The sequence below is a fragment of the Aethalodelphis obliquidens genome, unplaced genomic scaffold (genome assembly GCF_003676395.1).
Source record: "Aethalodelphis obliquidens isolate GAN/ISIS:26980383/991018 unplaced genomic scaffold, ASM367639v1 scaffold33, whole genome shotgun sequence".
Classification (NCBI taxonomy): domain Eukaryota; kingdom Metazoa; phylum Chordata; class Mammalia; order Artiodactyla; family Delphinidae; genus Aethalodelphis; species Aethalodelphis obliquidens.
In genome coordinates, this window is record NW_020837977.1 from 18,851,563 (window position 1) to 18,879,199 (window position 27,637).

A 27,637-nucleotide genomic window follows, 5' to 3' on the forward strand; every position below is an offset into this window, starting at 1 on the left:
AGTAAAGGCTTAGATGAAAAACCCACAGTAAATATCATTCTCAACGGTGAAAAACTGAAAGCATTTCCTCTAAGATCAGGAACAAGACAAGGTTGTCCACTCTTGCCACTATTATTCAACATAGTTTTGGAAGTCCTAGCCACGGCAATCAGAGAAGCAAAAGAAATAAAAGGAATACAAATCGGAAAAGAAGAAGTAAAACTGTCACTGTTTGCAGATGACATGATACTATACATAGAGAATCCTCAAGGTGCCACCAGAAGACTACTAGAGCTAATCAATGAATTTGGTAAAGTTTCAGGATACAGAATTAATGCATAGAAATCTCCTGCATTCCTATACACTAATAACGAAAGATCAGAAAGAGAAATTAAGGCAATAATCCCATTCACCATTGCAACAAAAAGAATAAAATACTTAGGAATAATCCTACCTAAGGAGACAAAAGACCTGTATGCAGAAAACTATGTCACTGATGAAAGAAATCAAAGATGACACAAACAGATGGAGAGATATACCATGTTGTTGGATTGGAAGAATCAATATTGTGAAAATGACTATACTACCCAAAGCAATCTACAGATTCAATGCAATCCCTATCAAATTACCAGTGGCATTTTTTACGGAACTAGAACAAAAAAATTGTAAAATCTGTATGGAGACACAAAAGACCGCGAATAGCCACAGGAGTCTTGAGGGAAAGAAACGGAGCTGGAGCAATCAGACTGCCTGACTTCAGACTATACTACAAAGCTACAGTAATCAAGACAATATGATACTGGCACAAAAACAGAAATATAGATCAATGGAACAGGATAGAAAGCCCAGAGATAAACCCATGCACCTATGGTCAACTAATCTATGACAAAGGAGGCAAGGATATACAATGGAGAAAAGAAAGTCTCTTCAATAGTGGTGCTGGGAAAACTGGACAGCTACATGTAGAAGAATGAAATTAGAATACTCCCTAACACCATGCACAAAAATAAACTCAAAATGGATTAAAGACCTAAATGTAATACCAGACAATGGGCATCATCAGAAAATCTACAAATGGCAAATACTGCAGAGGGTGTGGAGAAGAGGGAACCCTCTTGCATTGTTGGTGGGAATGTAAATTGATACAGCCATTATGGAGAAGAGTATGGAGGTTCCTTAAAAAACTAAAAGTAGAATTACCATATGAGCCAGCAATCCCAGTACTGGGCATATACCCAGAGAAAACCATAATTCAAAAAGACACATGCACCCTAATGTTCATTGCGGCACTATTTACAATAGCCAGGACATGGAATCCACCTAAATGCCCACTGACAGAGAAATGGATAAAGAGATGTGGTACATATATACAATGGATTACTCAGCCATAAAAAGGAACAAAATTGGGTCATTTGTAGAGACGTGGATGGATCTAGAGACTGTCATACAGACTAAAGTAAGTCAGAAGGAGCAAAACAAATATCGTATATTAATGCATATATGTGGAACCTAGAAAAATGGTACAGATGAACCGGTTTGCAGGGTAGAAATAGAGACACAGATGTAGAGAACAAACGTATGGACACCAAGGGGGGAAAGCGGCAGGTGGGTGGGTGTTGGGATGAATTGGGGGATTGGGATTGACATGTATACACCAATATGTATAAAATGGATAACTAATAAGAACCTACTGTATAAAAAATAAATAAAGTAAAATTCAAAAAACAATTAGGGCACATTTGAAAATGACAAGTGATTTCAAATGAATCCCTTCAACAGTACAAAGATATAGAAAGTTGTGAATGAATTAGTATTTATCTGATGAATTCATTTTGAGAGAAAGGGTAGCACTATGGATTAAAAGGAGAAGGAGTATTTTGTAGGACTGCAAGGGGCTGTAGAGATTTAGTCCTTTGTTCCTCAAGGCCATCATCTGCATTAGAATTCCCTTTAGACCATGTTAAAAAAGTCTTGGACCCTGTCACTGGTATATATCTAGTGTATTAAAGAGTGGATAAACTTCTAATACTCCATTTTTCCATATAACAAAATTAATTTAAGTAACAATCATGAAATAATAATAATGGCCAAAACAGAAAGAAACACTGAAAAATTTTTTTAAGACAAAGTTTTTATTGAAAATTCATATAATCAAAGCAGTCAAAACTAAAGTTAAAAAATAAATATTACAGAAACAAAAAGGAAAACAATTTTTCTATAGTTTTTATATCTGCCTAAGAGTTTTTTTTTTTTTTTTTTTTTTTTTTGTTTGCAGGCCTGTCACTGTCGTGGCCTCTCCCGTTGCAGAGCACAGGCTCCGGACGCGCAGGCTCAGCGGCCATGACTCACGGGCCCAGCCGCTCCGCGGCATGTGGGATATTCCCGGACCAGGGCACGAACCCATGTCCCCTGCATCGGCAGGCGGACTCTCAACCACTGCGCCACTAGGGAAGCCCAGCCTAAGAGTTTTAACATTAACCTTTTGTTAAGAGATCAACATGACATTTCGTGTAAATAACTGTCTAGCAAGTAATAAGTGAATTTTAATAAAACTGAGAGATCAAAAGATATCTTACGTAACTACTAAATCATACTGCTGATGTAATGCTTTCTTACTTGATTTTCGTTTTAAGTGGAACAACAGGCAATTAAGGATGAATTCCAATTTCAAAAGATGTTACTTAAATTCTGTAAAACATTTGCCGTGTACACTAAATTTGGCACTTACCAAGGGGCCCCACGGAATGACTGAATGAGATGGTGGGATGGAGTCCAGAGCCCACCACTCCCTTCAGTAGAAGGGACAGAAGAGTGACTGGAGGGGGTACCAACAGTAGGCATGGATAGGTTTGCAGATTACTTGGCAGGAGAGCGGAGTTCTTTCTCACAGCTTCCACTTCTTCGTGATGTCGGAGGTGAGATTACTGACCAAGAGAGAGAAATTGCAAAGGAGTGGGGATTAGGGCTTTAAGAGCAGTGCAGTTTGATGGCGAGCAGAGTTCACTACTAGGGAAACAAACATAGCACAGATGGCTGAGGCAGGAATGGACACCAGGTTTCCAGACACCCAGTTTAGTGCTCTCTTTAATAAACCATATTAAAAAGGATGCCTACTGGGAAGAGTTTTACATGTATGGGCAGCAGGTAGGGTTCACTAAAACAAATGGATGATTTGAGGAAGCAGTAGTTTCTGCTTTTTTTTTTTTTTAAAATAGATCTAAGACAACCCAGTTCTACTTTTTGACATTTTAAGTTCTTTGTCAAAATAATGAAAGACAGGGGGCTTCCCTGGTGGCGCAGTGGTTAAGAGTCCGCCCGCCGATGCAGGGGACATGGGTTCGTGCCCCGTTCCGGGAGGATCCCACATGCCGCGGAGCGGCTGGGCCCGTGAGCCATGGCCGCTGAGCCTGCGCATCTGGAGCTCGTGCTCCGCAACGGGAGAGGCCACAACAGTGAGAAGCCCGCGTACCACACACAAAATAAATAAATAAATAAATAAATAAATAAATAATGAAAGACAGGAACTCGATGTGAAAAAATGACTGCTTTGTCTCAATCTATTGGTTTAAATCTGTCGGAAAATGCAGGATGCTGTATTTTCTTGTGGGTGTCGCATTAGAAACAGCTCACAAAGCTCCTCGCTAGCTTTGAAGATCCTCACTTGTAAATTAACTCTCATCATCATTAATAACATGTGAGTACCAGCAGAGCAGCTGACCGGGGCAGCTTTAAGGTCTGTAAATAGCACTGGACAGATTAACTTAATAATGCCAGAAGCCGCCAAGTACTGTACGTGACCATATCTTACACACCAAACAGCTATGGTCTTCAAAACAAAGTCCGAGACTTTTTAAAGGGGCTAACTTTTGAAAATGGAAAATTATGATTCATACTTTAAGTCATGTCCGTCGTGGTTACTGCTGTTTGAACATAATCTAAAAAATCAGGCTAATGACACGAAATTGTCTGAGAAAAATCTGACACAAATGGAGAATGAAATCCCCGATCAGGCAGAGTGAACAAAATTAAGTTGTGTACCGTGATCTTCCCAGTATCCTGATGTATTTTTGGTTAAAAGATTAATGTCATAAACTTGCCACTACAATGATTTTTGAATGATGCCCTGTCCGAGTTTTTGAGATACTTGAGGGCAGAAATTTTCCACAGTACCTTACCTACTCAACCTTCAACTTGAATATCTGCATAATTTATTACATTCAATATTTTATTAATTGCTAAGTGCCAGCTCTCTATAAAGTTCTAGGAACTTAAAAATGAGTAATTCATAGTTCCTTGTCTTAGAGGTTTCAGATTTAGATGGGGAGCCAACAATTTACAGTTGTGTGATACGAAGCAGAGGTGTGGAAGGGGGAGTGATCGCTATGTTGTCTAGAAGCTGGCAGCTGGTTGAGGTCAAAGCTCTGCTTTAAAGGATGCCTCTGAAAGATGAACAAGAGTGGAAGAACATCCCTGGATGATGAAACTCATACCAGGCGTGTGTAAACGTGACAAGTGCCAGGAGATACCCTAGAGGTGGGTTGGGACCTAAGAGATTCTTATGCTAAGAAGCTTAAATTGTATGTAAAACACCAAACAAAATCAGTGAAGGTTGTAGGTGGTTAGAGACAGGATGAGGTTGGTCTTAGATTGAGTAAATAATGAAAGATGAGTTGGGTGGTGAACTGAGGTATCAACTAAAGAAAACTGTAGGGCACTGTCAACAAATGTGAGCGCTCAGCACTGTACAGCATGCATTTGGGGAAACAGCTCCATTAAAGGACTTACATTTCAGTAGGTCAGATAGATGCTGAAAGGTACAAGGATCTAGGGGAACTACGGGCATGTCAGGGAAGACTCCCTGAGAAAGTGACAGTGAAGTTAAGACTTAGAGGAAAAAGAGGTGTTAAAGGCTGGATCTGATCTGAAGTATTTAGGGTGTTTAATAGACTTTTCCTACTCTCTTACAGACTCAGAAAGAGAACCTGTCTTTTGCAATCATGGGAAATCTATCAGAGGACCTAAAATGTTTATCAGATTAACGAAGTAGTGTGATGAGAACAAGATCAAGTCTCTTATCTCCGCGCCCACAGCACCTTATATTTTCATCATTTGCATCCGTATTATAATTACTTGAGAATTTGGAAGAGGTCCAAGTAAAAGAACAGATTTAAGAGCCAAGAGGGAGACACTACAAAGGGAAGGGGGAGAAAAAAAGATTTAAAAATGTAACAGGGCAAATGGTTTAGAAGGTTCAAATTAAGTCTCAGCGTCGCCCATTTAATACAATAATTTGGGGGTCCTTATTAATCTGCAATTTCAGCAAGAAAAGTACAGTTGGCAAAAATGAGACTGTGGATCGAGAACTTCCTATCAAGAAGCTTGGGTGAGAAGGAACGCTGCATGAGGATTGTTTGTTCTTGTTTTCATTTATTAAGGGAGAGTGCAGAGGGTTTTCAATATCCTTGGTTTGAAGGAAAATGTGACTTACTGATAACTATTATGGACACACGCAGCATCAGGAAACTGTAACAGTGTTTTCTCTAGATAGCTAGATATATGTCGAAAAACGAACGTTGATACATTTTCACTTATCGCTAGGAAAGGACATGAGGCATATCAACTCTTACTATTTACACTCTGGAGAAGAGGAAGATGAGGATTGAATTAGGTTTTGTTTTGTTTTTTTCCCCCAAATAAAGAAGTCGGGCAAGTAACATTTAAAACGTTTTATTTAATAGATTATCATTGGCATATTCCAGTCCTGATTTTACACTCTACGGTGTATTGAAGTTGTGCTGCCGAACGTCACTGATAACTAAGAGGAAAGTCAAGCACCAATATCTTCTCTAGAGGCCTAATCCTGTGCTCCGCTTGCCAATTTTCTGGCTGAATCCCTTCCGACCACTTTCTTTATGCTGGTTACCATGCTGTGCCTAATAAAATCAGTTCCTTTCTTCATCTTGCCAGTTCACACCTTCCCCCAAGGCATAACAACGGTTTAGCCTCTTAATTTTCAGTTCCCTGCAGTAGTACCTTGTTGGGGTGGTGTAATAAAACTCCACCCTTAAAAAAAAAGTAAAAATCGCTCGCCAAAAACAAGATCTCTCCAGGATCGGCAGGAGTGTAAACTTAAGAATCAAGTGGTAACACGTCTTAGCCCGTCTCAGCCATAACTTTCAGATACCGGGTCAGCGGGATGGAAACTGAAAATCCGTAATGCTTACCGGCTGTTAGACGTTTTCTTTCAGTTCCTACCATTACAAACGACGGAGCGCAGATTTCGCTTGCCCGTAGCGTGTGTTCTGCTTGGGCGCCCTCGAAAAGGGTGCTGACACGCCTCTTTACGCAATCGCAACTCAAAAGCCCTCTAGTGACTCAGCGGTAGCACCTCCAAGCTGTTACTCATACCAGAGATTCCTGGACCCAACAGGAAGCCCAGAAGTCTTACGTATTTACTCTACCTGCAACTCCCGCTCCTCAGACTTGAATACTTGCGCGCTGCGGCTCCATTGCCCGTGACTCACCGTCTTCACAGCATCAGGACCCCCGACACTGCTTTCCTTAGGGGGCTCGTGCTAACCCACTAGAGAGCTCAGGCTCGAGCTGAAAAATGCGGTGGTCGCGGCGCTTTCGACCTCCTCCCCACCGACCCAGCCTTAACTGCCTTCTTTCCCTTCCCTGATCTGAGCCTGTGCCGCCAGCGCCTTCAGGCTTGCCAGGCCCCTGGCCGGCGGCCTGCAGGCCCGGCGGGGAGACACGCAGCCCCCCCTCCCCGGCGCCCCGTCCCCTCACGGCCCCTGGGCCGGTGGCGGGAGCCCAGGGGCCGCGACAGGCCGAGGGGGCCGAGCTCTTCCGCCCGGGTAACCCAGGATTCGGTGGGTCGGAGAGCGCAGGCCCACTCGCTGGAGCGAGAAGGTCAGGCTCACCTTGGGGCAGTCGCGCCCGGACAGCGGCCAGCACCGCCCCGAGCCGCCCAGCGGAGTCTCCCGGGTCACGCGAGGACACCAGGGCCCCGAGCCGGGAAGCACCAACACCAGCACCGGCACCAGGCGGAGCCGGGTCCAACCCTTCCCGGCGGCCCGCCGACTTCCGGACCTGCGCAGAGCTGCCCTGCGCCCGCCGCGCCGCCCCTCCCCCGCCCGCTTCCCGGCGTGCCCTGCGCAGGAAGGGCCGGAGTCGACAATAACAAACCCGCGGCGGCCGTGTCCGCGGCCCTGCTGAGCCCGGCGCTGCCTCGGCTCCCCGTCGCCCGGCCCCTCGGCTCTGACCGGCCGCGGCCCGCCCTCCCCCGGCCCCCGACCCAGAGCCGAGGGGCCTGCCCGTCCCCGCCGCCCAGAGGCGGCGGCCCCGGCCGCGGCGGTTGTGTCGGTTGGCGGCGCCGATGGACGGTTGGTAGCAGCCGCCGAAGACAAGGCGGCGGCGGAAGATGGTGCCGGGAGCCGCGGGCCCTGCTGCTGCCGCCGGCGGAGGAGGAGGCGCTTCCCGGTGAGTGCGGCGTCCTGCCCCTCGGGCGCGGCCCAGGGAGCGGGTCCCCGGGCGGGGGAAGCGGGGGCGGGCGGCTCCGCGGGGGCCTGTGCAGCCCCGGCCTCCCGGTGCCTCCCGCCGGCGTCGGGAGCGCCGGGGCCCAGGGACGCACCCTCGCCGCCGCCGCCGCCGGGCTGGGCCCCGAGGTGTCAGGCTCGGAGGCCGGACGGGGCGAGGGTCCCAGACGCGGCTCCGTCCCGCCGCGGAGCGCGAGGCTTCCCCGAGGGCACGATGCGGATAAAGTTACTCCCGGGAATGACTCAGCCTCCGCCGCCCCGCGGGCGGGCGCGGGACGAGGCGCGGGTGCGGGTTTCACAGCTGGTCATCGCCGCCGTGCCTCCCACCGCCTGCCGCGTGCGCTGCGTTTGTTGTAGATGGTTTCGTGCCCGCGTTCCCTCCGTCTGAAGTGTAGTCGCCCCGCGGGGCCCTGGGCAGGCGCAGGTGCCCGCTGTTGATAAAGAGGCGCGTTGCTGCGAGACCCGAAGCCGGGGAAGAGCGTCCGCCAGGCAGGGAGCAATGATTTGGGCCGCAGGAGCAGGGCCTAACCGCCGTTTTGTATAGTTTCTAGGTTTTCATGTGTGGGTGGTGCTTGTGTGGTTTCTCCCGAGGGTGGGAAGGTGAGCCGCTTAGGAGCAGGGTACTCAGCTTAAGCAGACAGACAGCCTGTTTGATGAAGAATCTCGCCGTTGTATGTCCGTATTTGATAGAAGCAGCGCGCTTCCGATCCTGACGTTACTATGAGGGGCAGCCAGGGACCACTGAGGAAGGTGGCTGACTCGATCCGTAAGGAGACCCTTGATGGCGAGGTGAAGATCTCTTTTTCCTTTCTGTTTTTAATGTTGCAACAATAGAATATGGTCTGGGTGAACACATTTTTCAGCAACATTTTCGTGTTTAATATTGTGTTTAAAACCTAGAGTTTTAGAAAAGAGATGCTTCCTGTTGATAAACGTTTGTGTTGGCAAATGCCTGTTGATGGACCTCGGACATGGACTCAGACCACGGTTTTAAAAAGTAATTTTATTTCGTCTGTTTGGAACCTTTTATGTTAGTCACAGGATTAGTTTGGGGCCTGATTCTTATATGGTGATGTTGGATGACAGGGAAGGCGAGGAGGCGAAACTCGTCTCTGAGGACAGTGTTTTTCTGGCCCTTGCCAACAAGCACAAGGTCAGAACACATGGCAGATTTGACTCCTAGCAGATGAAATTCATTAAGTCAGAAGGGACAGAGGGCCCAAGACCTTTGTTTTTGAAAAGCCACACTTTTGAACTTAAAATTTTTATTATGTAAGCTTGAGGAGCTTTTATTTAGCCTCTGATTTTGAGACTATCTTTAATTGTCATGCATTCAAGCAAATGTTTGAACACCTGCCCTATGCTTTACTTTTCAGCTGTATATAACTCTTCAAAAAAAGTAGTGGGTAGTGAAATTTTCTCATTCAGGTAATGCTGTTCTGTAACCCCAGTTAAGCTTTCTGTGTTCAGAAAATACTGGTTCAGGCAACTCAGGTAAAAATCTAGCAGTCCCTTTCCACGCACACTCATTTAGATGGTTAGTATTTCCTTACCAAGGCAGACCGTTGAACCAGTTACTGCAAGGAATACAGGAATGTGTTTGATATTGTTTTTGCCTTTTATAACGAAAGAAAATTGAAGTCCTGTATACACTTAATTACTATTTAAGCATTAATTGGAAATCTGAAGGAAAGACCCAAGAGAAGTGAGGAAGCTGACTGTGTGACTGTCTGGGGAAAGAAGGAATTGTAAATGCAAAGGCTCTGAGGACCTTGGCATATACGAGGGAAGGGGAGAAGGTTGCTGAGGTGGGCGAGGCGAGCGAGGGGAGCCCAGTAGGAGCGTGTGGTGGTAGCAGAGGCTCCACAGATACTCAGGTTTCGGGGCTCTGAGTAAGGAAGGTAGCGTACTCTAAGCCCCACGTGCAAAGGCACAGAGGTTTGTTCAGTAAACCTGGCAGAGCTGGGAAGCAGCTTGGGCTGAGAGTCATTCCTTTGCTCGTGAAATGTTAAACCCCAACAGGACCCAGTTTTAGCTCCAGCAACACGAGCAGTGAACAAAAGGAACTTTATATGTAAGCTTTGTATACAAGGTTGTAGGAAATGGTGAAACACCGGAAGTTTTCAGGAAGATAAATTGCAAACGCAGACTGCTCCGAGATGCTGAAGCAGACACTGTGCTGGGGGAGCAGACTGTGGAGTACTTGCCGTCTCTATGTAGTGATGAAAAGGATGCATATTCTCATTATTACATGACTCTGATTCTTCCATATTGGGGACCTAGTAAAGCTAATTTGTCTGTAACCTGGACCCCTTGTGCAGGGCCCTGGGAGGGGGGGCCTTTCTTCCATGGCTCGGTGAAGTTGCTGTTCGGTTAAATCTCTCTGCAGGTATGGGGCTGGAGCGCTGCAAGGGTCCCTTCCTCCGTCGGTTAGCGTCTGCTTTCACAGCCGTCCAGTGGGGACCCAGAGGGTTACGCAGTGTCTCCCCGCAACCGCCCCCCTCCCCCAATTTTGCTCTCTGTCGAAATCTCATATTTTATTGGCTTGTAATTACGCTGAGACGAAATAATGGTGACTCCCCCTCCTTTGGTTGCTGGTTCAGGACTATTTGCATCATGTTTTCCTTCATGTGCCTCACATAACTGGTTAGTAACCAGCAGAATATCGAAATGTTAGTCGCATCAGTACAGTACCTGTTCATATTTCCATGGCTGTTTTAGCCATTATACTGCAAATTCCAGATGTGCACATCCTTTTTTGATATTGCTGTATATTTACATATAGTCCTGGTTTAATAGAATGAAACTAATTCAACATTTGCTGTAAAAGATAGTTTTGGTTCCATTTCTTTACTCTTAGGATCTATTATAAATTGAAGCATAGAACTAGAAAATTTTGCTGTAGATACTATTGTGTGAGACTTTAGAGTTAAAAAAAACAATTCATATTTAAAGAAGGTGTCATAAGTCGATATTGATATTTCAAAATTGTACCATGCACAGCCCTGGATTTAGCATCATCACGATGACACTAATACTGAAAAAACGGTTGTGGCTTCCATGGTTGATATTTGGAGGCCGGAGAGCTATTTTGTAGCAGACTGACTTAAATTCATTTTAATGGTTATTCTGAGAATCTATCAAATGACACATGAAAAATTTTTAAATGTATTAAGGATGAAATCGAATGATACTCTCTATTGGGAGTAATTTTTTAGACTGTGTATTTAGTAATATTTCCAATTCCAAATTATCTTTAAGTCATGTGTTTTATGCAGTTTTTATGAGTGTCAGGACATCACGGTGTGTAATACATTTATATGTACTGATATGGAAAGATTCCCGTGATATTATATTATTCAACTCAAACAAATTGCACGTATGCACGATGTTATCTCATTTTTGAGAAACCAAACTGTCCACACGTAGACATGTACTTCCTGCACACGTAGGAAAAACCCGAAGCACCTACTCCACACTGCTGAGAGTATTCCTCTTGCCTCCGTTCTTGTCTGTCGTGCTGCCCTTCAGTCAGGTGGCCCGTCTAGTTGCAGGCAAGGCATTCATTTAGGATGCCCTGGGCCTTTATGGAAAGGTTCTCTTTCGGGGAGTGTAAGGAAGATGGCTGACCTACTCTTCTTTCCTTCTTTTTCTCCTTTTCTTTTCTTCTTGGCAGAGAAAGAGGAGGATCAGATGGGAATAAATCTGATCTGGAGAGGTTGAAGCCCAGTTTGCAGTCCCTGGGTAACCCGGACAGCTCCATTTGTGGTGAACATAACTAGTTTCATTGGTGTAGCACCCGTGGCCCTCACTGAGGTCCACCTGCTGAATTACAGTTTGCAGAATTGCAGATCAGTTTTCCTAATCCTTGTTCTTTATGAAGCTTTTGGTCCACCTTGTCCAGCGTCATCCACATTTCCTGTGTTCTGCTAGACTTGAAAGCAACTTGAGGGTCTTTGTACTCCCAGCACCTGGCATAGTGTCTGGCTTATGTCGGGTGTTCGATAAAAGTAGGGTGAATAATGACTGGCTTTGTTCAGTTTTGGGGGGCAGAGTTGTTGTCTGGGGCTTTCCCCTTGGTCTCCCCAAGTAGGGAAGCTGATTCTGAGTTTTGAATGGATTAGACCGGTTGACAGTAAGTTGGAGTGACTGACCTGATCATGGTGGTGGTAATCTCTCAAAGAGGAAATTACAAATTAATCTCCAATGATAAATGATAGACACTGTCTTTTGTGAGTATGAGAGATGCTTTCTTGTTTTTATGGGCATGAAAGTACAATTGTAACACCTGTATGTCTGGGAATAAATGCAGCGGAATCAGTATTTTTAAAAATATGTCTCTCCTTTCCCCCTCATTTATAGCTGACTTTATCCCAGGAGGATCCAGAAGAAACAGATGTCCTTTCATGATGTGAGATTATCCCCCCCACCAATAAGATAATTCACACCACTTGATAGTTAGTGAAGAGCTCTGTTAGTTCAAGGCAGGGAAGGGAAGACTGTGGGCCACCTGTGACTAGGGAAGACTTCCCAGAAGGGCTTTTTAAAAAAAATTATTTATTTTATTTATTTTTGGCTGCCTCAGGTCTTAGTTGCAGTGCACGGGCTTCTCTCTAGTTGCGGCCTGCAGATTTTCTCTCGCTGGTTGTGGCACGTGGGCTCTGTAGTTTGCGGCACGCGGGCTCAGTGGTTGTGACACAGTGGGCTTAGTTGCCCCGCGGCATGTGGGATCTTTGTTACCAGGGATCGAACCCGCGTCCTCTGCATTGCAAGGTGGATTTTTTTTTTTTTTACCACGGGACCACCAGGGAAGTACCCAGAAGGGCTTTTGATCACAGTTGGATGAATAAAGTTCAGATGAGACGAAATGGGGGCGAGTTATTTTATCTGGTAAGACTATGTATAGATAAAGTGAGAGTGTGGGTTTCGTGTAGGAGAGTAGCTGGAGAGACTTTTAAGAAAGACAAACTGGGGTTGATTATGAAGTCCTAGAATGTTGAAGATTACTTAAAATTACAATTGGCACCATTTTAGGAGCTTTTATTATATTCCTTACACCATAATCTGAAATGCATTATTGCTGTCCCTCTCATACACTCTGCAGAAGGTATGATATCAGTTCATAAACTGGTGTGAAGAGGCGCACTGAGCGTGGGAGAGCTGCTACTCAGGTGGCTCTTGCCGTTTTCCTGCGAATCTAGCTTTAGGCCAGAGCTGTGGCTTCACACGTTTGACGGCGCAGGCAGAAGATGAAGTTCAGGGAGACTGTCTGTGTACACAACCGGGTCCTGCACCCAGGTCACAGACGGCAGGGCACGGTGGGCCGCTGGTGTGCCAGCTGCTTTGGCAACAGTGAGGCTCCAGGGTGGAGGGGCGAGGCGGCGTTGCCCGCAGTGTTGTAAGTGGAGGGCGTGTTCAGGAAGGGCTGGAGCCGGTTGAGGAGAGCTTCCAGGCACTGAAAGAAGGGTTATGTCGTTGGAGAATGAGGGGTTCGATTATAAAGGGGAAGAGGGATAGGATTTAGACAGAAATAACTGAAGTCTTGGGTAGCAGGAGAACCATCGTTTTGTTCGCAAAAGAACTTAGGGAATAGCTTTAAAGGAAAAGCCCTGAGTTGAAATGTAGACGTGTTGAGTTTGAGGAACAGTGTGGTTTCTGACTGGAGACAGCAGCGGCCAGGCGCTGGTCCTGAGCTGAGGACAGAGGTCTGGGAGAGTTAACTGTCTTGCACTCGGTTTGCATAACCCTCCTGTGTATGTGTGGATTCTTCTCTGCATTCTCACAACCTGTGAGTTGGGGGGTCTCCTTCCTTTTTGTATCAGAACAATTCAAGTTAGTTGAGGTCCATCGGCATCACACAGTCGGTAGTGGGGGCGGGACTTGCATGTAGGTCTTCTGACTCGTGATCTCACGTTCTTTTCACAGTTCTCTTCTCCCTCTTATGTGCACATCAAGACAGTGAATGAAACTTGAATGGCCATCTAGGGAAGTGTGCAAAGTAAGCGGGGTGAGTCCCCCTGGGGCCCCGATTGGGGGCCAGCCTGGGACCAGCAGGTGGGGAGGGTTGTCTTGTCTCTTAGCTGGACCAGCTCTTATAGGGCAGTATCTTCAGGTCCTTTATTTCTTTGGAACGTGTAGAGTGTTGTCTTTTTTTCTTTTTCGAAATGGAAGCAAGTATTTTTAACCTCAGATTATAAATGTGATTTTAAAGACACCAGAGAGCGTGAAAGTCCTGCATCCAGAGATAGCCTTTGTTAAAAACATTGATGTTAAGTTGTTCCAAACTTTTTTTTTTTTTTTTTTTTTTGTGGTACGCAGGCCTCTCACTGTTGTGGCCTCTCCCATTGCGGAGCACAGGCTCCGGATGAACAGGCTCAGCGGCCATGGCTCACGGGCCCAGCCGCTCCGCGGCATGTGGGATCCTCCCGGACTGGGGCACGAACCTGTGTCCCCTGCATCAGCAGGCGGACTCTCAACCACTGCGCCACCAGGGAAGCCCATGTTCCAAACTTTTTTAATGCTTGTGTCTGCGTATATACCCCTCAGTATTAGTTAATAAAATAAAAATAAAATCCACAAACAGAATCACATGATATATTCTGTAACTTGCCTTCTGTAACTAAATGATAAATATATCATTAATCGATGGGTCTAGATCTAATGAACATTTTAAAATGTCTGAGTAATGTCACATTATATAGTTGAACTGTAGTTTATTTGACCGGCACCTATGACAGTCATTGTTCTGATGTTTCATTGTTAATAACGCTGTAATGGAAATCATTGAATATATACCTTTGTACACTTGCCTGGTTATCTGCTTCCGATACCTTTCAAGAAGTGGAATTTCTGGTTCGCACATTTTAAATTTTGGTGCATATTGCCAGATGAAATCTCCTTAAAAGGTATACCAATTTATATTCTTGTCAGAACTGTGCCAGTGTGCTCACTGTTACCTTGTCAGCAGTTTTATTCATTAATCATTAATAGTAATCTGAAGTGTAAAAATGGTATTTAAATAGACTTTGTTTTTCTGCATGCTGTGGATAGCCATTTAGTATAATACTTTGTTTGAACAGTTTTTACTTTCTCTCAATTTGGATTTCTCCTATTGTGTATGTGTGTGTATGTGTTTAAAGATACGTTTGAATCTCTTCTGTTCCATGTGTTATCTATTAATGGACCAGAATCCTAGTTTTAATTGCTGTTATAGTATGTCTGATGTGTTTTGATCAATGTTCTTTCCTACAGTGTCTCAATATATGTACAGCAGGCTGGTAAGTTGTATTCTCAACCGACAAACTAAAGACAGTGTTTATGCAAAGGGCCACATAATTTCAAGAAAATTTTGTGTCAGTGGTTGAGTTACTAATCATTTGATTTTTTTTTAAATCTAATATTGGCTTATTTTCTTTCTTTTTTAAAAAAATTTATTTTTATTTTTGGCTGCATTGGGTCTTCGTTGCTGCGTGTGGACTTTCTCTAGTTGCGGCGAGCGAGGGCTACTCTTCGTTGCGGTGTGCGGGCTTCTACTGCGGTGGCTTCTTGTTGTGGAGCACGGGCTGTAGGTGCGCGGGCTTCAGTAGTTGTGGCACATGGGCTCAGTAGTTGTGGCACGTGGGTTCAGTAGTTGTGGCTCGCGGGCTATAGCCCGCAGGCTCAGTAGTTGTGGCGCACGGGCTTAGTTGCTCCGCGGCATGTGGGATCTTCCCGGACCAGGGATTGAACCCGTGTCCCCTGCATTGGCAGGCAGATTCTTAGCCACTGCGCCACCAGGGAAGCCCCTGACCCTTTGGTTTTAATTTAGAATTGCGTTGTGTTAACTTGTGTAATACTGAGTATGATTTCATTTTGTAGAAATTGAGAAAAAGTTTATATAAAAAGACATGGCAAATTTTAGAAAATCTTGACGGGTGGAAAGTAATGTTACATTAGGAACTAAGCTTATATTTTATATGAGGCACATAAAGTTAGTTCGTAATTCCTTCAGCAGCAGTTGGCTTCTGTGCTGGTACTTTATAATTAATTGCATGTAAGGAAGGATGTCTTTGACCTTTTTGCTTAAAAATGGAGGCAATGAAATGATGGGAGCCAGGGCACAAAAGGTGAAGCTTATTCCTCCCTGTTCAGGAGGTCAGCGGAAACGGTGTGCAGCTTCATGTAGTGAGCTGTAGAAAGGCGATGCTGGAATGTTAGTCCAAGGAACTTAGATGATTGCGTAGATGTTATCAGGCGTTTTTAGTTTGGGGAGAAGTACAGTGACATTAAAGTGAGACTAAGATTGCATAGTTGGTGATGTCCTCCAGGATGGCTTTGACATGACTGCTGCAGGTAGAAGGAGCTGAGCTAGGCTGTTGGCCCAGGTGTGCAGTAGCAGTGCTGAGTTAGATCGCTTCCTGGGAGTAAAATGGACAGAGGGGCGCACAGACTTGGGGCTGTTAGGTCTGTGTCAGGGAGTACTTCTTCGCATAAGACATGTTAAACCAAACTGATCACCACTGGTAAAAACAAAGAGGTGGGTAGGAGGGGTAGTTAATAAAGAGAAGGATATGTTTAAGGTAGAGGTGATTATTACTGTTCTGTGTTTTTATTAAGGAACCTTGGAATATGTTGGCTGCTAAAGAAACTACCAAAAATTAGCTACTTGGATGTGATCTCTCTCAGTTACTATTTGAACTCTGCTTTGCTAGTAGTGGAATTTTTGTTCGTGAGGACCTATTCATTCAACAGATAATCTTGAGTACTTTGTGTTATGTCACAAGATATTTCCTGTCCCTAGGCAGCATTTTGGAGTATTTACTGTGGAGTTGGCAGTGTGCTGAATATGCTCTTTTGTGGGCATTATATTATTTGTTTTCTACAAAAGCAGTATGAGGCAGGTATTGCTAATATCCCTACTTTACAGGTTAAGAAATAGAAATTCAGATGGATGTGTACTGATGAGGACATTGGGTTTTTTTTTGTTTTTAACTCTGTTTACTTGACAGTGAAGCCATGTGGCTCATGGATTGGCTGGAGAAGATGTAACTCAGTAAAATTTTATAACTTTGATTTAGATTAAACAAAATTGGTCTTTATATAGGTCTTATGACATTTCTTTTAAAATAATTTAAAATATTAGCATGAGTAAATATATTTTGTTCATTCTGTTACCCTTTTAGAACATTTAATTTTATAACCCATACTTTTCAGTTAGAATCTGACCAGAGCTTTTATTTTGCTCACATACAGATTCCTATTTCCATTCCCTTATTATTGTGTCCAGTCTGCAGATTATGAAAAAAATAAAATTAAATGTAGAAATAAAATCTTTCCTCTACCAAACAAACTTAGCTTGCTGTGAAGCCGTGACATGACCACCTAAAAATTAGTCATACAAGGTTGAAGTTACAGATCAAGATAGAAATAGATTGTTTTAAAGGACTTTAGTCTTACAGGAGCTAAGGTAAAGGAGAGAGAACTTGAGATCAGGCAACTTTATGAGGAAATGCAAGTGGTGGAAAAGCAGGGGTCTCTGTGATATGCCTTGGCTTGGACTGGGACAGCGTGCTTGTGTGAGAGTCAGGGGACATCTTTCTCGTTTACTGTTTATTTCACATCTGGCTCTTTGAATTGTTAGTTACATCTTGCTTGTTACCCCTGCAAGATGGTATACCCTTCAGGACAGAGACTCAATTTTGTCTGTTTCCATGTACACAAAATTTACCTTATAGAACCTCCCTGGAGTAGGTCGGTACTGTGGGTGTCTCCAGGGCGTCTTTCCTCTCAGGGCAGTGACAGGTTTGGGGACCTCTTAGCTCAGCAGTAATTTCATTTTTCCTGTCTGCAGTTTGAGAATAAGAAAGCCTGGACTGGCCTTTATGCTGTATATGGGTCAGGCGTTGGTGCACAATGCAGGTTTGGTCTGTGTGTTTCTGTATATTTATGCTCACTTGTAGGAAGCTAGGATTTTCATTTCACTGGCAGTTGTTACTGTTCCTTTTAGGTAGTGAAGCATAATATTTATGCCTTTCCGTGGCCACAGTGGCCACAGAGTCCCTCTGTACAGGCATTATTTGTATATTTTGCTCATTTTCATGGATTGGCTGCGAATATGATATGCTGAGAGCTGATAGGAGATGCTGGGTCCAGACTTACTTGAAAGTGGGATGAAGACTGCCTTGGAGAAATTATGGAAAAGAAAATGTCTTAGCTCTGTCTTACCACAGTGAAAGGCTGCTCCAAAAGTGTTTCAGTGACTTGTATCCATCAACATGAGAAAGGATGACCAAAAGGTGTGGGAGGAATTAAGTTTTTGTCCAGCATGAACGGTGGGAGATCAGGTTCATAATTTCTGGTGTGCGTGTAACCCTTGCACAGGCATATGTAAGTGTCATTTTGTTCAGTAGTTATCTCATGGCCAATCTTGCTTCACCCCTTCACCCCTCACTTCCCCTTGTCTCACTACTTTGATCTTGTAAATTTTGAAGAACAGATATGCCCCCCATAGCTCTGCAAGGAAGATATTATCTCTGCTTTTGAGATGAGAGAGGTGTGTGTTTATTAAAGTTTTACTTACCTATCCCAGGAACACCGGTTGCTTTTCAGGAAGGTCATAATTATTTATAGTAGATTCCCACCTATAATATATGAATGCTGAATGTCTTTAATGATTACCAGTATTTTGCCAATCTTATCTATCCCCCTGTCTAGCTAAACTCTCCCCTCCCTCCCTCTCTTCCTTCTTAAATTTGCTTTTGCTAGACTATTATAGAACATTTCAAATATCATTTTACACATGAATTTTTTTAGAACTAATTATTTTTTACAACTATTATTTTATAACCAAAATGCTGTTATCATCCAAAAAGAGGAATCGTATTATATAGATTTTTTTTTTTAGTTAATTAATTAATGTATTTATTTTTTGTCTTCGCTGGGTCTTCGTTGCTGCCCACCGGCTTTCTCTAGTTGCGGCGAGCGGGGGCTGCTCTTCCTTGGCGGTGCGCGGGCTTCTCACTGCGGTGGCTTCTCTTGTTGCGGAGCACGGGCTCTAGGTGCATTGGCTTCAGTAGCTGTGGCGCACGTGTTTAGCTGCTCCGCGGCATATGGGATCTTCCCAGACCAGGGCTGGAACCCGTGTCCCCTGCATTGGCAGGCGGATTCTTAACCACTGCACCACCAGGGAAGCCCTGTGCGGTGGTTTAGTCGAATCTGGACTTAGATGGAGTGGTCCTCACAAGACCGCTCTCACTTGGGATACCAGCCACAGGTTTGGTGGTGCCCAGGACCACCCTCACTTCGGACCAGCTGACTGCAAAGTCTGGCGTTCCCCAGGCTCACAGAATTCAGGAAAGTGCTGTGCTTATGATTACAGTTCTATTATAGCGAAAGGATACACATTAAGATGAAAAGCAGACAGAGGCAGATCCGCACGGAGGGGAGTCTGGAAGGGTTCCAGGCGCTGAGCTCTGGTGGTGCCCACCACGGGGTCGAGGGAGGCTCCGTGCTGCCCTCTCTGCCGCAGCACAGAGTATGGCGCCCTGGGGCTTACCCGAGTCGTTGGGCAGAGTTGTAACTGAGGCTTCATCACCTAGCGTCCCGTGGCTGGCCTGTAGTCTCTGGCTGCTCCTGGAGGCCAGACACACATCTTCATTCCCCATTTCCTCTGGGGATTGGGACTGATGCCGTGTTTCCCAGCTGTACGCACAGTTGAAGGAATAAAACAGAAAAGAGCTAGCGTAGATGTTGGAATTGCTTTTACTTAAAAATAATGTGCTTTTTTTTCTTCTTCTTTCGCTGTTCTTTCTGAAAGTAGATATCATGGAGTTTGTGTTTAGATATAAAATTTTCATGTTGCCCACTAAGATGTAAGCTTTATGAGAGAAGGCAATTTTATTATATTGTTTTCTCTTTATTCCCAAAGCCAAGAAAATGCCTAGGATGTACTAGAGTCTCAGGTGAATTTTTATTGAATGAATGTTATTCATTGACCTGGGTTCAAGGCCCTGGAACGTGTATTTACTAAGTTTCTGCCTTCGGCAAGTTGAGGAAACTCTGAGTCTTTTTGTTCATCTGCAGAGGGGGACGGTAATACTATAGGTATCTTACATGTTGTGAAAAGTGAGTGAAGTGATGCTGAGCATGATGACCGCATATGGTGCACCCCCCGTAAGCACCAGCAATGATGATTTCAGGTGCCGCAGACCCTCAGTGCTGTGGACCCCGGGAATGATGACTGGCCTCGCCAGCTGGGTTTTCTGCACACTGTTCAGGGGCGGCCCTTGGTGCGGGCTGACGGTGAGAGTGCGGAGTGAAGATTTGGAAGGGGGCTCTGGTTCACGCTGCCGGTTTGATGGCTGTAAACCATAGTCAGGGGATGAAAACATGGGACATCCTATCGGGGTGGGTGGGCTTCGGAGCTGTTGAAATGAGCTGAATGCGCAGTGATGGGGTCAAGTGTGCCGATACAGTGGAGTGGAGTTCTGCTGAGTTCTAGAGCCACTGACATCAGCACTGTCCTTGAAATTGGTACCTTGTTCATCAGGTGTGCAGACAGACTCAGCCTCAGATAAGTTTTGTTCAGGTTTTTGTCGGTGTTGTGAATGACTGCGGGTCACAGGTTGAGCTGCGGCTTTGGGCGGGCGCCCAAAGAAGACTGGTGTTTGTTTGAAGGACACAGGAGCTGCTGCGGCTTGTCAGTTTCTCTCATTTGCTGCAGGTGTTGTGGAGGAGGGCGGCGACACTGAGGTCGGTCGCTAATCTCTGATGCTCCTGATGGACTGAGAGTGAGGTCGTGAAAAGGAAAAGGAAAGATGGAGTGTTCCAGATTGAAGGAGATTAAATAGATTTTACAGCTAAATGCCGCACATGGTCCTGAGTTGGATCCTGTATTGGGAGAAAAAAACTTTAAAGAATGTTATTGGGGCAGTAGTTTGAATATTGTCTGTGGATTAGATAAACAGTAGTGATCAGTGATTTGATAAATGTACTTTGATTATGTACAAGAAAATCCTTGCTGTTAGGAAATACACATTCTGAAATATTTATGGATAAAGAGACATTCTATCCTGTCTTCATATTACTCTCATAGTTCAGAAAAAATGTATCTAATATTTGTATGTATCTAAAGAGAGAGAGGAAGAAAGAAGGAAAACCGCACGCGGAATGAACTGGTCCAAATGGTAAAGCAGTGGAGCACAGTGGGTGAATCTGGGCAAAGGGCAGAAGGGAGTTTTTTGTACTATTTTTGCTACCTTTTTTCTTATGTGTGAAACTATATCAAAACAAAAAAGGTAAATAATATTGAAAAGGAAACAAAGAAAGAAAACTTAGAATAATATAGTGATTATTATAAAGACTTTATGTTTAGTCTCAGAGAAGTGCTGTGTCTTCCTGTAGTGCTTTCCCCACCTTCCCAGGACGGGCTTCCTCTCACCCCCTGCGACCCTGTCTAAATGGACCCACACAGAGGCCTGCTGCCGTCACCCCAACCTAAAGTAGGTCCTCCTTCCTGCCCACTCTTCGTTCATTGTAATCATCACAACTTACATCATGTTTGCTTTCTTCTTGTTTGATGCCTTCTTCTCCCTCAAGATGGTGGACTCCATCAGGGCAAAGACCACATCTGTTCACAGAATTCCCAGTCCTGGCGCCTAAGTTCATAGGCATTGGGTGGATTTGGATGAATGAATGAGTGAATGAGTGAGTGAGTGAATGAATGAATCATCTGCACCACCAGTGTTGTTATACTTCTGTTTTAGTCACATACTTCAGCTGTATAATCTGTCATGAAACAAGATGGCTCCTCTTCACCTGTAAGATAAAGTTTGTGCATTCGCTGACATTTTTTAACTAATTTGCCCTTTTATCCATGAAATCTTCATTGACTGCAGTCATGTGATGCCCTGCTTATCTCTAGTTTCCTCTCTTGATAACAGCTCAGGTCTGCATCCTTTCCCTAGGGATGCACCCTCTCGCTACTCTTTTCTTGTCAATCTGAGTGCCTTTCCTGTTTCCCTATCATCTCTACATACTTCTTAGACAGTATTGCGATTATGGTCGTTCTGCTTACTTTTCCTGGCGGCAGATGTTACATTTTTTTTCATTGTTTCTGTATCTTCAATGCTCAGTCCTTGAATGTACAGAATCTACAGAATCTAATGTTGGGTGCGTTTCTCGAGTGCTTGTCTTAGGCATTGCGTTGGATGTTTATATATGCATCGTGTTGCTTAATTTTTAAGCTCACTGGATAAGATGAGTTTCCATTTTTTCTGGTAATTGAGGTTCACAGAAGTTCTGGGACTGTGCTGGTCTTATTTACTGTTACATCCCACGTCTAACATAGTGCATGGTACGTAGTAGGCAACCTATGCATGAATAAAGTCAAACTCACAAATAATCAGAGACAGGGTTTACATGTAAAATAATGAAATACTATTAGCAAGCATTTGAAAATAGTGTGATGGCAAGGGTACAGCGACCTTGCTGACTGGGTGCATTGCCTGAGGAGTATAAATTGGTAAGAGAAGCAAGCCTAACAGCCTTGAAATTTTGGATGCTTTGACCCAGCAGTTTTACTTCTAGGATTGACTTCATGGGAATGATCCTAAGCATAAGAACAAATGTGTACCTGTGAGATTAAAAAGCAAACACCTGGAGATAGATAGTAAATAGACTGTGGTGAATTCACAGGTTGGAATGCTTTTTGGCCATCAATATTGATGTTTATGAAGTATTTGTAATGGTGTGGAAGGATGATTATTAAGTGATGGACAAGTAATTTAGAGAAGTCAAGATAGTCTGGATAATGTTCTGGTATGAAATTCTCATTTAAACTTTCAGTGATTTTTCACATGTTTTTCTCTCACACTACAAGCCCCACAGGGGGGTGGGCAGGGGACCGTGCTTATTACTACCCAGAGACCCAGCTCTGCTGCTTGGGATGCCCTGATAATCAGCTCTTTATTTATCACTTCAGTCTGTTGGCTTCCTAGTCACTTTCCTTTATTCATTAAAAGATTTGGTTCTACTGTAGTGTAACGGGAGCATATCTCTTCGTGTAAGTTAGGTATCTGTTTAGTTGGGCTGAGCCGCTGGGGTTGCATTTGTAGAGTAGTTGCATCACCCATAATCGGTAGTGGGGCGAGTGTGTTGGTGGTGGGTGAAGTGCAGCCTTACTTATCCTTGGTGGAGATAAAGAACCTGTGGTCAGTGCCACGCATGTGACTTCTTGGCAGTCTTCATAATGAAATCCTTTACTGGTGTAAGATTAATCATTCATTTTATTGAGAAAGTATTTTAGAGCTAGTTCCCAGGAATACAGGGTCCTTGCTTTAAAGAAGCTTGCCGTTCAGTAGAGGAGAGAACTCTGTAAAGAAACATCACAATATATGCAGCGTAGAAGCGCACGTGGAGTACATAGTCAGCACAGCTAATGGCAGCATTGTGTGATTGACTCAGTGAAAGACTGTGTGTGCGGGGCGGGGGGGGGGGCAGGGGGAGGGTGATCACAGCAGACCAAGGAAGGAGGCTCTAGGCTGGGGAACAGCCCTCACGAAGGCTCAGAGACTTGAAAGGGCTAGTTTTGTTCAGGAAGGTAGGCAGGGTGGTATCTGGGAGTGACAAGCTGGGGAGGGGTGGGAAGCGGTGGGGAGGCTGCGGGTGGAGAGGAAGAAGCCACGCAGCGTCTGCTGTTTTCCTGGGTGTTATCATTGTGGTTAGAGACCCGAGAAGACGGAATTGGACTGTCTGGGTTTGAGTCCTCACTCATTACCCTGTGACATTACTGAAGCCCGTAATTCTTAGTTTCCTTGTCTATAAAGTGAGGATGATGATAGTATCTACTGTAAAGGATTCTTGTGAGGATCCAGTGAAAACGTTTCATTTAGTAAAGCGTTTAGAGCAGTCGCCTGGGACATAGTAAATACTGGTAAACGGTGGCCGCTGCTGTTAAGGTCATCCTGACCCTGGTTGGTGTCCCGGAGCAGAAGCGCCTGACCACCCGGGTTGAGAATGGCCTCCCTGAGGGCGGTGGGAGGGTATATGCGGGGGTGGGGGTGGGGTCAAGGAGGTGGGGAGCCAGTTGAGAAAGTCCAGAGTCAGCGAGGGCTTGGGTTGCCACAGGAACAGGGGTAGGTAGCGTAGATGTTGCGTCAGAACCAAGCAGACGTGGATCGTTACCGACGTTTATGGATCTGTGAGGAAGACGGAAGATCTAGGGCAGCACGTGAGAGTGGGTGAATGTCGGTTCCATCAACAAAGAGAAGCGAAAAATGAACAGAGTTTCAGGTGGCAGAGCGGATTCGAGAGGGGTTGTGTAGAGAACTTGGGGCCAGGGAGTGGTTCAGGCTGGGTTCGGTGGTCGGCAGTGGTGCCTCTGCAGCCCCGGGGGGGCGGTGAGGTCCCAGCCGAGCGCTAGGGAGGTGGCCTAGGAGGACGAGGGGCCCGGGCAGGCTGGCGGCGGCCCTGCCCAGCGCTGTCCTGTGGGCCTGTGGTGGGCTGCCGCGCTACCTGTCGCTGAGGAACAACTACCACGATCGTCGCTGTTTAAAACAGCACAGACGTATTATTCCACGTTTGTGGGCACGGCTCGGCGGGGTCCTCTGCTTCACGGTCTCTCACAAGACTCCAGTGAAGGTTTCAGCCCGGGCGGGGTCTTGTCTGAGGCTCAGCAGGAATGATCCGCTTCCGAGAGCTCGCTGTGGTTGTCAAGAACCGGTGGTTCCTCGCAGGCTGTTGGACTGATGCCCTCAGCTTCTTTCTGGCTGTTGGCTTCGGTTTCTTGCCACGTGGGCCTCTCCCTATGACAGCGCATTCCATGGAAGCTGGCAGGAGGGAGGTCATGGTCCTGAGTAGCCGTCATGTAAGTGACACCCCATCACCTTGGCCGAATCTCAGTGGTTAAAGCAGATCACAGGCTCCGCCCACGTGCAAGGGGACTTGGGGAAGCCGAGGCGCTGCCTCAGAGGCCCAGTGCTACGGGCACCATTTTATTCCTGTCTTACAAAAGAAGAAACTGAAACAGTTAAGCATGCAAGTAGTGGGGCCGTTATATTTTAAGGACTGAAAAATGGCTGTACACTTTGACAGTGTCGGGGAGTTCTTTGGGGACTTCTGTTTGGTGTCTTTTTAATGCAGTGGTGTAGGTCAAGGTCATATGCTTGTGGTTCAGTGAATGTGCAGGTAGGAAGAGAAGCTGAGTAGAGATTACTCTTTCAGAAGGTAATGTTAAAAGGAAGAGCACTTAACCGTTTTTTGTAGTCACATTGAATTATTTCTCTCTATAATCAGAAATTTTTCTTTTCCAGTTCACTGAGTTTAACCAGTAATGCCATTCAGTTGCCAATATCAAGCAAAGCAAACATAAGCCACTTTTAATCTGCTTTTTAAGAAAGTGGTAATCCTTTTCACAGTGCCTGACGGTAAGTCACAGTTCCTGCCTTTATAACGGAGTTTTGATCTAATGCATTTAAAATAGCGATTTTGGAAACATTAATTTTAAAGCCTTATTTGCTTTTTTCTTCCCTCATCTGCTCTAAGTTCATGTGGAGAGAGCATAAAGAAAGATAACTACTAGTTTCTGGAAATGTATTTGTCATCTTTCATCACTTACATTGATATTGGGGATTTTTACCTCCAGTTGTTAAAAATAAAACGCTAGCTCTTGACATCTGTCCCTTTTATTTATAGATGAGGAAGCTTTATTATATATATGGGGTTTTGACTTGGACAACTAGGTGATGGCAGGGTTGTTTTAAATATTCTGATTTCCCGACCTGTGCACTTTCTGCTGTTCCACAAAGTGATGAACTGTAAGGGCCAGAGTTTCTTTCGTGAAGTGTTTCTAACTCAGCGTGGAGGTGGAACTCAGAGTAAGAGGCACCTGGTGGAAGGAATAGGGACTGACTCTTTCCCTCCTATTGCAAGTGGTGGCTCTTCTTGTTTGCTGTTAGTAAGTTTAACCTTAAGACTTTTTCATTGTTACAAGGTAGAAGCAGGGGAAGAACTTTTGGAGTTAGGATGATGTTGGACCAAATTTTTAATTTTTGTTTTTCTTCTTAATATAGGGTGGTCCATGAGAACAGTGTGAAATATACACCAAACTGTTCTAACTACTGTCTTCTTTCTTCCTCAGAACAAATTATTTTTCTTTATGATAGAAGTTACGCTTCTCATTAGCCTCATTACTGTTCATTTTTGTTTTTTAAGCAACAAGTTTACTGAATTGTCCAGTTAGCCGTTCTAGACATCAAAACCTATTCCGTTTTTTTGTTGCTTATGTAGTATAACTGTGCTCTGTCTTATGTGAGCATAATTGTCTTTGTACTTGCGTTTGTAAATTGACCACTTTTCTTGTCTGTTTCTTTCAGTAATCGTATCAGAGTGAGGTATAAGCTCACAGAATCCAGAGAAATCATCATGAAGTTGTATGTATTTCTGGTGAACACTGGAACCACCCTGACATTTGACACTGAACTTACAGTGCAAACGTGAGCTGGGTTTCATTGATTCTCATCAGTTTTGCATTTTGTACATGTAAAAAGTTAAAGATTTGATTTTGAGAATACTATTCCTTTATTAAATAAGAGTAGCAGTATGGCAAGTCTTCACTTTTTTATCCTCAGCATATTACGTATACAGTTGTCATCTTCCTCTAAAGCGCTAATGATAAATTTGTTAAGTTGTGCTTTGTTCTGTTTGCGTGACTGTGTTTTTCAGAGTAAACATACTGATTTCAAACCAAAGCAGTCGAATAGAAGTAAGTTTTCATAGCTAGTTGCTCTTCTGAGTTGCCCAGGGCGCTGCTGAGGGGGTTATTGCTATAGCTACATAAACCAGCATGTACCAGCCCTGTGGTTTTTCGTCACTGTTTTTATTATTTTATGTGAATAAAGTCAATAGTGTTTGTTTTGTTTGTTAATGATAGAATAAAATTTCGAATTAATCTTATTTTTTAATGGAATTATGAAATTATTTTTTTGAAAGTTCTAGTTTTTATAAAATCTGATTTGACCTGTAAAGGAATGGTTTTTTGAAAGATTAGGAAAAGAAAGCGATTTCCATATGGTGTAGACTTCATGTGTTTTGTGTAATGTGATGTGGAGATTTTAACACACATTCTTTGTTCTGAGGATTTTAACAGACCTGATGCTAATTTGAGCATGTTCCTTTGCTACGTTATATAAAGATCACAAAAATAAATGTTTCTACTGCCTGCATTTCATAAGCTCACTTTTAGGTGTGGGACACGGGTGATCGTTGACCTTCTAGTTATTTATGATTGGCTGGTTGATTATGGAATCCAGCTGCAGAAACAAGAAGCTTGTAGTGTTTACTACTGTTTTTGGGGAAATTTTTAGAGTGAAATTCATTTATCTGTCAGGTATTTTTACATAGTGCCACTTGGATAATGAAAAAAGTTGTCATTGGGCAAATGTAAATAGCTGATGTTTTGGCCCCCTGCCCCCCCTCTTTTAAAGTGTGGCTGACCTGAAACATGCCATCCACAGCAAGTATAAGATCGCTATTCAGCACCAGGTGTTGGTGGTCAACGGGGGAGAGTGCATGGCTGCAGACCGGAGAGTGTGCACCTACAGTGCCGGGACGGTAGGTGTCCAGGGCCTTTCCTTCCATACAGACGCACTCCAGCTTCACGGAGGGGCTCAGGGCTCGTGGTCGCAAGGAATGTGTATCTGATTGGTGTATGGAGGGCAGTGTGCACGTTCGTTATTTGTAACATTTTACTTCTTTTTTTTTTTTGAATTTTTACTTCTATAGGACACAAATCCAATTTTTCTTTTTAACAAGGAAATGATCTTATCGGAACGTCTACCTGCTATTCCTAAAACTACCTTTTCAACAGAAAATGACATGGAGATAAAAGTTGAAGAGTCCCTTATGATGCCTGCAGTTTTTCACACTGTTGCTTCAAGGACACAACTTGCAGTGGTAATTGTAATATTTATTTATACCTAGTACAGTTTAAAATTAAAAATTGGCATTATTTAACAGAATAATGTCTTATTCACATGCTTGGTAATGTTTTTGTGGACTATTAGCTTACTAGGCATTGGCGAATGATCTAAAAAATTGATTGCTTCTAAAAGCATTCAAATCTTGGGCTTCCCTGGTGGTGC

General features: G+C 44.3%; 1 protein-coding gene and 1 long non-coding RNA gene across 6 annotated transcripts in view; one reads left to right on the plus strand and one right to left on the minus strand.

The window, feature by feature from the left end:
- Positions 1-3,189: 3,189 nt before the first annotated feature.
- Positions 3,190-4,557, minus strand: LOC113631552 (uncharacterized). The gene is made up of 2 exons (XR_003437423.1): positions 3,505-4,557; positions 3,190-3,262 (listed from the first exon to the last, which is right to left on the minus strand). It is a non-coding gene; the product is annotated as an uncharacterized LOC113631552 (long non-coding RNA).
- Positions 4,558-7,272: 2,715 nt separating this feature from the next.
- Positions 7,273-27,637, plus strand: part of RB1CC1 (RB1 inducible coiled-coil 1) — a 60,393-nt gene continuing 40,028 nt past the window's right edge. For 3 of the 5 annotated variants that reach the window (XM_027128112.1, XM_027128113.1, XM_027128116.1), the window contains exons 1-4: positions 7,273-7,464; positions 25,871-25,990; positions 26,981-27,107; positions 27,279-27,449. In XM_027128112.1, the coding sequence (XP_026983913.1) occupies positions 7,406-7,464; positions 25,871-25,990; positions 26,981-27,107; positions 27,279-27,449 (477 nt within the window). In that variant the 5' untranslated portion in view covers positions 7,273-7,405. Of the gene's footprint in view, positions 7,465-24,808; positions 24,923-25,870; positions 25,991-26,980; positions 27,108-27,278; positions 27,450-27,637 lie in introns of all 5 variants that reach the window. The other 2 variants (XM_027128114.1, XM_027128115.1) reach the window with 2 other exon arrangements.